Source organism: Struthio camelus, chromosome 11 (assembly GCF_040807025.1).
Source record: "Struthio camelus isolate bStrCam1 chromosome 11, bStrCam1.hap1, whole genome shotgun sequence".
Taxonomy (NCBI): Eukaryota; Metazoa; Chordata; class Aves; order Struthioniformes; family Struthionidae; genus Struthio; species Struthio camelus.
Window position 1 is genome coordinate 7,830,731 of NC_090952.1, and position 12,067 is coordinate 7,842,797.

General features: G+C 38.8%; 1 protein-coding gene across 5 annotated transcripts in view; it reads right to left on the minus strand.

Annotated features, from left to right (window-relative positions):
* ATRX (ATRX chromatin remodeler) overlaps positions 1–12,067 on the minus strand; it is an 88,375-nt gene that overhangs the window by 7,568 nt on the left and 68,740 nt on the right. For all 5 annotated transcript variants that reach the window (XM_068956588.1, XM_068956587.1, XM_068956589.1 and 2 more), the window contains 3 exons: positions 9,826–10,003; positions 8,272–8,466; positions 230–379 (listed from right to left, as the gene is read on the minus strand). In XM_068956588.1, coding sequence (XP_068812689.1) covers positions 230–379; positions 8,272–8,466; positions 9,826–10,003 — 523 coding nt within the window. The remainder of the gene's footprint in view (positions 1–229; positions 380–8,271; positions 8,467–9,825; positions 10,004–12,067) is intronic.

The window sequence follows — 12,067 nt, forward strand, 5'->3', positions numbered from 1 at the left end:
ACTTGTAAATCACGTGAAAGTAACAAAGAAAATACACGCAAAAGGCCACCATCAAAACAGCAAACAGGACATGATGTCCCCGTTTTTCGTATCTCAGTGTTTGCTTCATATGCCCATTTCTTAAGTCTATAAGAAAACTAATTTTCACAAAGCTTACCGAAAAGATAAATTGTACTTAAGCCTGAAAAGCTAAGTTTCATATACTTAAAACCGGTATAGGCAGCTTTACCTTCTTTTCTGCTTCATATTCTGCCCATGCCGCCTTCCTTTCCTCTTCAGTCAGCTCCTCCTCCTCCTTATGGTCCAGCAGTGAGTCGTGCTCGTGATATCCCACTATATATTCTTTATGGATTTGAAGCAATTCTGCCAGAATCGTATCCTGTTCAAATGAAGAAAAAAAAAAAGAAAAAGAAAAAAGAAATTATTAAAGGAAAAGGCACTCAGTAGCTTTGTTGTTATATTTATTCTTTGTCCGTGCCAAAGCTTCCGCTTTGATTCAGTTTTCACAAGGAGCAGCTCCGGGCACTTCACAGAGAAGCAAAATTAAAAAAATGATTAAACAGTCCAATTTTCCTCAGAGGGCGGGTAATGGAGTGACAGTCTGTTACAGAGATGACAGTCAAATCACTTAATGTACCGCAGGAATGCACTCAGACTCCTCCACAATAAATGCAGTTTAAGACCCGAAACAGAACGGAATGTGCTACATATTTTTTTCTCTGCTTAAGCTGGACACCTGAGAAGACACATCAATAATCCTCATCCACATCTGTACAGAGCACCTTGTCTGGACACAAAACCCTAAGTAGTACTTTGGTCCATCAGCTGTCTATCAGCATTCAATAGAAAAGGCTGCTTTCTTAAAACTGTCAAGATGTATGTCGAGATAAATAGCCCCCCATCTACCTGGATTAAAAAAAAAAAAAGTCAAATCACTGCCATGAACTGGATTTGACCAACAGGCCACAATTTAGACCTCTATATTCCACAATATCCTGAACGTTTAATTGCCTTTTTTTTTTTTTTAAAACAGAAATATTTTATAGGCACACTATAAAATTACAATTAATCTCTTAGTAAAAACTGAGACTTTAGTATTTACATTGTCCTTTACTACTGCAAACTACTGTGAAATATTTTGTTCACAGACATACTAAAATCTATACATATGCAGAAAAAACTCCACAATCCTAGTACTGCTTTCCAAAAGGCAGTTACCAGCCTGCTGAATATTGCCTAGATAAAGTAAAAACACATAAATTAGCTGCTACCCAAAATGCTGAGTTACTGCTGCCCTTGCTTGGACTAGAGAGGCCACATAATGATAGATCCTTCTCTCAAACAGAAAGTGAAATAAAAACAGATAGAGCAAACAAATAGGAAAAGCAGGTTATATCGCAAGTTAGGAAGTCAATGGGTCATTTTCACTGAATCAGCATTCCTGCCTCCACAAGCTGAGTCTTCAACCACGACTTCAAAGACTCAAAGAGGAGTCGTCTTTGCGTTAAAACAAGCGTAATACTGCGGAGGATCAAGAAAAACCATTACAAACCGACCAGCGGCTTCGTCACAAGCGCTACAGAAAGTTGCTCGTTCCTGTGCATGCCTATCCTCAGCTATCTGAGCAAACTCTTGGTTTCAACCTTCTACTATCAACTGGTTTTCTGAAACCTGAACCAACGCTGCCTTCCCCAGCCCCTCAAGAAAATATTCTCGGTGATATTTGCATGACTAACGGGCACAAGAAACGCACCACGGGATTTCTGGGCTAGTGGGAGAGGAAGGAGGGAGGGGGGAGGGAGAGGAAGAGAGAGAGAAAAGGGATGCGTAAGCGGGATACCCGGGAAAACATCTATGGGGAGGGAGTGGAAAGGTTCAGAAGAGATTACAAAATTAATTTAACACGATAAAACCTCTCTCAGCATACTGTAGCTGTACATCAGTGCGTGGAGGGCTCTTGGACATGCATATGCATTAATTTCCATGGTAACACTATTACTGAAAACAATACTGGAATATAACCCAGGCTCGCTTAGCCAACACAGTCTTCAAAATGTGGTTTAAATTACATCCAACTATGCACTTGCTTTTCTTTGTCTAAACTTTATTCTGCATTAACTAAAATGATGGAGCTTGAAGACTGAGACATGGAAGGTACTGCCACTTAATTTAATTAATTTTACAACGCAAAAAATAATAAATTCACCTTACATACAAAAACCAGCAGGAAAAGCACTCCTTTTCATTTGTTTAGCTTGTTGTTAGGAAAATACTTATTGATTTCGTTTATAAGCTTTCGAATGAAATCTTGGTGACGGAGGGAAAAATGAAGATCCTGAAAAAGTTTTGGAATTAAAAAAAAAAAAGTCTCAGTTCTCTTTTCTAAACCCTGATGAAAATTAAATGCTACATGGAGATAACTGTATCAGAAAGGAAGCCATCTCATAAGGGAATACCACCTATGTTATAGTTCATTAAAAACTGTTTCTCTCAACCTATTCAAAATCCAATACCGAGGTTGAAAATAAGAAGGAAGAAACAAAAAAAAGGAGCAAATCCTCCTGACTCGGAGATTCACAGCCTTCCTGAGATTCACAGACCGTCTCACAGTACAGAACTGCAGTAAAAAAAAAACAAAAAACAAAAAACAAAACCCACGCCCTGGCCATGTCCCGAAGCAGCACAAACTAACGGTATACTACATCCAACTGAACCCGAGCTATCGCTTTAATCTGCTTTTCCAGTCTGCATTACACGACCCCAACGGAGCCAAGTTTTCATTTAACACAAAAATGCGATTGCGACTCCAACCCACTGAACAGGGCGATCCGGGGAAGGAGGAGCGAGGAACAGCCCGTGCCGCCGCGCCAGCTCCAAGGGACACACCAGTGCCCTCTCCATCCCACTCGGTCTTCGGCCAGCTCCTCCCTCGTGTTCGCTGCTCCGAAATACGTATCGCCACTGCCAAGGTAAGCCACCAAACAACAAGCACTCATCACCGAGTCCAACAATCAGTATTTGCGGTGGAAAATCTCCTTACCATTTACCTACGTATCAGCCAAGTCTCTACCCCAGCACACGACCCTTTGGGAGATGAGCGTTAAAGAGTCAGTGAGAACCTACTTAAAAACACAATAGTCCAAGCATAAATCACTTTTATTTAACAATGGATCTGGAGTCTTTTTGTTAAGTTCAGGGCAAAGTAAAACACAACATCTGAAATACAATCGTAATTCATTAAACAGAATCTTCTTGCTTTACACCATTTTTTCCCTGTTTAAACTGCTGCTCTACAGAAATAATAAAAAAATGTTGCACACTACTCTGGTCTGTATTAGATAATAAGTCACTAAATCTGCATAAAGCTCATGGTGTGCATGTAGTAATTAGTTCTATACTTACATCAGTAAGCTCAAATCAGTGATTACTCAGTTTTAAGCCACCTGTTACGCCTCTCTCCCACAGAGAGGATTTCTAATGCAGTCAGTTTGCCAATCTGCAGGGATAGCAGATGAGCAAAACCTGCTTCCCATCAGCGGAATTTAAGACCAGTTTAACAGTTCAGGTGAACTTTTACATGGAAACAACATTCACGATAAAAACATTCCGTTAAACCAGAGTATTTGCTCTACGTTCCTCAAGATGCAGAATTTGTCTCCAAGGGCTAAGAGCAGAGAAATGGCACTATTAAGTTACTGTTACAACGCAATATGAATTTTCCCCTTGAGACCTGCATACGCTGGCTCTTCAGTACTCCTCGGCAACCTGACCGTCTTGCTCAGACTGCAAAGCGCAGAAAACTGCTGCTAAAATTAAAACTTGACGTGAAACTTCGACAAGCTTCCAGCCAAACTTACATACTCCATATTCGCCGTGTGACTTTTCATATAAAACAGCAACTTTCAACATATTCCCCCATTAACAACACTTCCTAAGAAAACTGTTCTTTGATTGAAACTAGGATTACTGAGAAAATTAATTCTCCAGGAAGTATTTTTAAAACCAGCGGTATTTGTTTCTTCTCTTACACAAGGGCTTTATTTCTGACTTTTAAAGCAAACTACAGTGCCTTCTCCCAACACACTAAAAGCAACCAAATTAAAGAACACTTTTTCTTATACCAAAAAAGTTGAAAACTGTGTCAAAACTAGGAGTTGTAAGAACAACCCCAACCTTCAGCCCTGAGGAGTCCTGGCTAAAAATCTTTACTACTACAGGATTTCTACTGAGTCAAGAAGTAGGCTGGCTTTGCAGACATCCAGCAGAAAACCTATCACCCCTCTAGGATTTTCCACGTCCATGCTCAGACGGTTGGCGAAAAGATGGAAGAGAAAACATTTCACCTAATTCCTACGCATAATTCCCACTAAAAGCCACACTTGGAAAGTCTGCCTTTCAGAAGTGAACCCTTCGAACAGTTTTGCACATGTCCTGGGGAAGCTCTTCCTTCGGAGTCCAGCTGTGGTTTTTCTTAATATTTCTAATATATTTATGTGCGGTTATTGTGCAGTTCACCCCGATGCTAAGAATTACATAGGTAAGCCCCTCATCATACTGTCCGCAGTAGTAAAATTAGGCAGCGATACTGTTCAAGTTACGCTGTAAAAGATGAAAAGGCCTGAAGACAAAGAGGGAGAATTACACACAAATCCTGCAAAAAGCAAAACAAAAGCCTCCTTGTAGCCTAACTGCCTATTGTGTTTTGCTGATAATTCTACAGGAACAGTTCAGTTTTTATAAGCAAGGGGTAGGTAGCTAAATGCTGGAAAACAGCAATGCAGGGAAGTGTCCGCACAAAGTTTTACTGGCCTTTGCTTCCAAGTACGAGCTGCAGAAGAGTCAGGTTGGGCGTGCTGAATTTACCAGGACCAAAGCATCCAAGTCTCACGCCGCATGATCTTAAACAACACTTTAACCTCCGGTTGGGGTGCAATTAACGGATGTCACGATTAAATAGTTTTGTAAGCGTATCAATAGTCTTTTCAATCAACTTGTTTTCCCAAACACGCTACAAGAGTGTGACGGTAACTGATTTTACTGTTCTACAATTATAAAGCTAAACCATGCCTCTCTCTTAAAATTGCACTGGAATAAGGAACAGCGAACTTTCCTAAATGAATAAGCGTACACAATTTAGAGCATTACAACATCCCCTGCAATATTTCCTCGAGCTGTTTTGATATTTGCCTTTGATTGTCTACGTAAGGTTTCTAGAGGAGGGGTCAGACTAAAAAGAACAGAGCGTGCAATAAAGCATACAAGTTAAACTAGTGATACGGTAAGTTAGGCACGAGCCACAACGCGGTTAAGCAGATCACAGGAATCGGGAAGGAGTCACTGCAGCTACTGGTGGACTAGCTCGGTTTTGTGGGCAAAGCAAGAACAGTTGTGGAGAGAATGAAAATAAAAAAATCATTATCAGCTCCGCAGGGAAGACAAATGCAGCGAAAAAAAGGAAAAAAAGAAAAAAGTGGAATAATCAAAAAGTTAAGGGGAAAGGGCTCTGTCTTTACATTTTTCCTAGTAAATTTAAGGACGAGATGAAACAATTCTCTGACAGAAATTCCTACGTGACAGTATACTACCGCTGACCCTCAGCCCTATTCATCGAGGCAAGCCAACCCAACGACAAAATCGGCCCAGAAAGAACCCTACACGTAACTATTGCTTTTGCGTTTCTCTTTGCACGTGGTGCCCAGGATTCATTAACGATGACTGATAGCACGTGCTATTTGATGTCCTTACAGGACAGGCTTCGCTCCTCTTCTCCAACACCTTGCCCAAATCCCAAACCGCAATTAATACTTTCTAAAATGACCGTTACTGATTTTTATCAAAGCTCCCAAAACACCTCCACCCCCCCCCCCAACACTTTGAAGTATTTCATTACAAACAGACCAACTAAACATGAAAATACCACCCCGCACGCCACAGGCTACTCTGCCTGCCAGCTGAAAACGTACATAGAAAACAGTACGCTCTGCATGGCGCTTGGAGTACCCAGAAGGCTCAGCTCTCAACTTCAGCGGGAGCTCAGCAGCCAGCTTTGCTCTGCCCTAGCACAGACCCAGAACCAGCTCAGGGGGACAAAGCAAAGGAAAGGCTATCGGGGGGTTAATGCCTGGCACTCCATCTTCTGCGAGAGTATCAGGAACGCAAAGCCTGGCTTTCCACGAACGCACACACAAACTGCTAAAAGCAGGATGGATAGACCTGAGAGTTTTTAGCTCTTTCAAACATCAAATCCAAGGAAAGCTTAGAAATTTGCACACAGTAGACGTTAAGATGTGCATCTTAGCAAGAACGAAATTCCATTCAAGACCATCTGCTAAATCCAGGAAAAAACAAAGAGAACTCCAATACACGGATTTGCTTTCTTTATAGCCAGGGATTTGGTTAAAAGCTCGTACTCAGCTTCCCTGACACGAACCTCATGTGTCTGGTTGGAAGGGAATTAATATGCAACTTAATATTTACAGCTGGATGCTAAAGTAAGCTTGGAGTTTATAAACCTTCTCTTTTACACTGTACTTCATGAATTGATATATTATTATAAAAGAAAATAAGTAACCTTCAAGATACAATTAGTGCAATGGACTATTTATTCAAAGCATTAATCATATTCAGCTGCTTCACAGGTTTTCCTGTATTCAACCTTTCTTAAAAATACACAGTGGCAGCATGTGGTGATGCATTAACTACTAGTTTGAGGAAGTATAAATGTATATGGCATAAAATAATTGAGAACATAAAAAGAAAATAATTAAGAAATATTACTTATAAGCTAAAGGAACTTATTTGGGGAGGTTAAAAAAAATGAATTCACCCATATAAAAAGTTATAGCAAAAGAGAAGAATAAAAAGTTCAGTTATCTACTATTTATTGCTTATACCGAGAATCAGCGTAACAATAAGAGCTTATATTTAGCCATTAAAGTCTGTTGTCAAGGGTTTTTAAATGAATGTGTTACAGTGACTCTTTATAGGGTTAACCCTTCCTGAATGGCCCTGGCAGCTGCAGGGACGCTGTAGGTGGTCTAACAGGCTCTATTTCCGAGAACGGTGTACTGCCTAACCATTAAGAACGGCAGTGTGATGCTTAACCACAGCTTATTATATTATACTGGTCTACAGATAGTCCAGAATTGAAAACGTGCCATTTTCATTGAAAATAAATCTATTTACAAACTAGAAAACCTCCACCCTTCCTACACCCAGACCATTTATAATACCCACAACACAGCAGTAACTCAGAAATTTAACCAGTTAACTAACTGCAGGCCACACACTTAAGTGTTACTGTTTACTAGCTTTTTCACTTGACAACTACCTGACAAGCAAAAAAGATCTCACAACAGCTTATTGATGAATTCGTCTTCAGCAGACCACATGACATTGCACGTGGACAACACCTAACATAAAGAATAAGACAAAGGACTAAAACACCTTAGGTCTAGCCTTAAATGCAAACTGACATGCAAACAATGAATAAATGATCTAGTCATTCTTTCTCCAGAAGTTTTTTTTTTTTTTGCCAGACTGTAAAAATCATAGCTTATTTTTAAATTTGGTTAGTAGTTTTGGGGGGGTTCCCCAAATACTTCATAGCATACTGAACCGTTACTCAATGGAACGACGAACCACTAGTTAGGGTGCCGCCACATTCACTGCATGTCACTTAAACAGCAAATAAGTTTATCTATTTTAGTACGCTATCTCTATCAACGGTCTCTACAAGAAGAGCTAAACAAGGTAAACTAAAAAAACAAAAAGACTTGGTAAAATAGAGCATGGATTAATTTGCCTATTACAAAGTTTTACCTAGGTATACAAAAGCCAGACCCTGAAGCACAGTATCTCTTCACAGATTTGTTGTCATTATTGAGCTAATGCTACATACCATCAGCACTCATTTAGGTGTTGATTCTTTTGAATTTTGACTTCCAGTTTCCTTGAGCAAAGCTTCTATTCATTCAAATTGGGTGAAAAAGTATTTTTGTTTTGTTTTCATTTATTTTGCCTTTTAACTGAACATCTTTTTCTATGTACCGTCAATTAGACTGAAGGGAAATTCATTACCTATTTTCATTATATCATGCATTCTACTAATTACATATGTCACTATGTTCCCTGCTATTCACCCACCTTCAAAGTGAACGCTACTACTCTTTTCACAGCACTCTCTTCCCTTCCAAGATAAGAACGCCATGCTCTTAATCACACACAAGTTTTTTCCTACCATGTAATTCCTTATGGTGTGCATCAACTTACTTTTGGCAACATAGGTGTATCTCTCTTCTTTTTCTTTTCTGAATTAGGATCATCCAGCAAATCCGGCTCAAAAGTGTACAGCTCTGTAAGCTCATTCATAGTAAAATGACGCTCAACCTGCTGCTGGTCAACAACTCGGAAAGACAATGACTGCTTTGTTACCTGCCGATCATAGATCTTATCTTCCATTGTTCCCTGGAAAACACAGATATTCATGTTCATATAAACACTGGACCTTCCGTCACAGAAGAAAAAACATCAATAAATGTAACAATGCAACAGTGCTCTATTTTCAGGTTCTTTGACCATGCACCTACAGTTATCTGAAAAAAACCCTTTCCTTCATTTGCTGAGAAAAAAAATATATTTACTCCCGGAAATGTACACACAGTAATGTGAACTGTTTATGCGACAGGTATCATACGGCTGATGACTACAGCAAGCAATATCTTTTTCAGGAGTGTTTTGAAGAGATCAGCTTTTGCTCCAATTCCCCCAAGTATGATTACAACAAAGAATGGCAATTTCCACAGCATGTGCCTTATTTTGCTACCTTGATCAGCCTGTAAAAAGGAAAACAGATACCATACAGTGCTGGCGTGGCGGGGGGAAGAGTGGCAGTCAAGACTAATTCATTACAGCTGTGTAAGAACAAATTAGATCTTTGGAAAAAAAAAAAAGCAGGAAAATTACCTTTAAAAAAAAAAAAAAAAAGGATGGCTATGTGAAGTATAAGAACAGCAGAGCCTGTTCTGAACACTGCAATTTAAAAAGGATACCAACAGTTCAAAAGTGCACATGAAGACCTACAAAAATAGACTGCAAAAAAAATGTCTGACAGCAATGTGTTTCAAAAAGCAATCTATTTAAGTTGGCAGTGGAAAAGTGACTTGATGAAGAGTTAAGCACTATTACTGGGAAAAGATTTTCCATCTACCAGGTAACAACTGAAGACTAGAAGATACTTTGTATCAGAAATACAGCCATATACTTCAAAAGAGCACAGACCAGTGACCATCAGGATTACTACCCCTGTAAGGCCCACAGGTCAAGATGCAAGTTTTCAAAGCATGATTGGATGCCTTTTAATAAAAAAAAAATCTTTAGCTCCCTGTGCTTTAATTCCAGCTAGATCTTCAGGGCCCCACAGACTACTTTTAAGGTGTCTCCAGAAGACAGCTACGTTAAGCAAGCCTATTGCCTAATGAGAACCATCCTCTAGGCAGCCTATTCCATGAAAAATTTTTAGTGGCGTGCAAATTAGAAAAGGTTGGAAACACTATGCGTGAGACTGGTGACATTCTAAGATTGGTATTGCACAAAGTGTCAGATGAGGTGTGTTTAACAGGAAATAACTTCAGTTCTTGTTTATTTTACCAATACCTTTCCTCCGGTATTTTGTTCAATGGTTTTGGGCCAACTATTGGTATCAGATAGGCCTGGAACATGCTTGGATCAGTGATGAGCACTACTGACCTCAAGTCCGAACACTTACTGGTTCCAGACTTGATTGCAGGACCAGAATATCACAAAAAATATCAGAGAGGAACATACCTGAGCCAAAAACCTGTACACAAACACGGGTTTGTTCTGCCCAAAGCGGTACACCCTGAAAATACTCTGGATATCGTATGATGGGTTCCAAGAAGCATCAAAGATGATTACTCTATTAGCAGCCACGAGATTAATCCCAAGGGAACCTGCTTTAGTGGAAATAATAAACAAGCGTCCTCTGGAATGAAGAAAAATTACACAATTTTAGTATTTTAGAAAACAAATTACTGTTCCTATGTTGCTGTGCTACTGTGGAACTGTTCATACGTTGAACTAACTCAAAAGCTTCATTAAAATACCGTATTAAGCATAGAATAGGTAAGAGATTTTACACAGGCAAAACCCAGAGCAAACCAAATGTACACACTCATAAATACAGATCAGAGACTTTCGCAAGTCAATTGTTACCAAGAACTAGTGGGTAAGAGAAAATATATATTTTTTCCAGCTTCTTCAAAATGTAATAAAATTAAGTTATATTGAATTAAACCATAATTTTAAACAGGCATACCCTGCATTACTGAAACTGTTCTGCGGCTAACAAACTCAAAGGATAACACTAGCATGATACTGTCTCCATGATGGGTCGGTTTTTTCTCATTATCATCAGCATTCAGGCTTAACTTAAAATGGGCTCTTTACAAATACCTGCCAAAATACACTATATAATATTAAGAGCATTAAACACTAAATCAGTTTGCTTTGTTCCATACAGTTTGTTTTTTTTTATTTCTTTGTACATTTAAAATGATTGCCATTAACTAACTTCATTCTTCTTAAAGGAATTTAGGAAGATGTAGCACCTTCAGCTTCATTAAACTCACTGTCCAGTTTTGCACCTATCTGCCTATCTAAATCAATCAGACTGGAAAGCCCCAACTCGTTCTTTTTTTTTTAAACGGAAAACTGACAAAAAATGTCAGAAGAACAGGAGACAAACACATTAAGATAAAGTGTAGTTTAAAGACGATTTCTACAGACTATGGAATTGTTCGAAATCTATCACAAATCGCGAGCATGAATTCTTGGGCAAGAAACCTTCTAATGGCATCAACAAAACGGGAAAGATCAACCTAAAGGCTAATATGGCCAGCAGATTATGAAAACTGCTGCAAGTTTTGTTCGTACAGAAGCGCCTTTTCCCACCTTTGTGCAATTATCTATTTCAGCTGCAGTAGAGAAATAGTACTTAAAAAAATGGTACAAAAATGCAGGTATTGTATTTCTGTAAAATGTACCAAACTAAAATCATACTTTACCATTCTTTGTCTTCATGTTTGAGCTGATTTAGAAAGACTAGTGAGGTACACCTAAGTCAAGTCAACAGCCAACTGTGCTATCAAACTGCCTCTGCTTGTTATATTCTGCGCAATTGGCTACACGCACGCCACGTGCGTGAGAGATGCAAGCATGCCACATCAGAGGGCAAGACGTGCAGCAAAGCACGTTATCCAGATCAATAAGAAAGCTTTAACAAAATGACAAAAATCTTAGCAAATTAAAAAACCCTCAGCTTCAAGCACATTTCTCTTCAATAAAAGCAGAACCACATTATTACACCCAAAACTCCATACTAGAGTTTTCTTACTAAATATTTCTTCAATTTAAGTTAAACTTACTTAGCTCAGTTTAAGAACAGTTCTTAAATTGAGCTAAATAACTTCTGATTAAAGAGCATATTTTGCAGCCTCTCAATCATCTTTTGCACCTTGGTATTCTCCATGATTAATGTAAATCATTGTATTTAAGAGCAGTTAACTTAAGTCAACACATAAGCAAGCAAAAATATCAACTTTGCTAATACTTTAGATTAATAGCACGTAGCTACAGAGAATTTGCACCCAAGAAATGATATTTATTCACTTAACACCACAGCTAAAGGAATTTTGTTAAGTGGTGCACAGGATGCTGCTCAAGAGGTATTAGTGGCAGAACCTGTATGACATAATAATCACGGTATATTTCGGTTTAACATTGCAGCGGAAGAAGCAAGCCAAATAAAATCAGCACAGGCATATTCAATTTCAAAAAAGAGGTTTATATTAAAAAATGAAACGATTAGTAAAAAAGAAATAAAAAACAAACAAAAACAAAACAACCCTCTGCCCCCCAAGCCCTTAAAAGGAGGAGTCCAAAAAAAACTAAGCCTATAAACAGCCTGAAGGCTGTTTCAAAACACTGCAGCAAAAGCCTAGGTAAACTGTGTACAATAGGTTAAAAAAAAAAAAAAAGGTGTATGGCT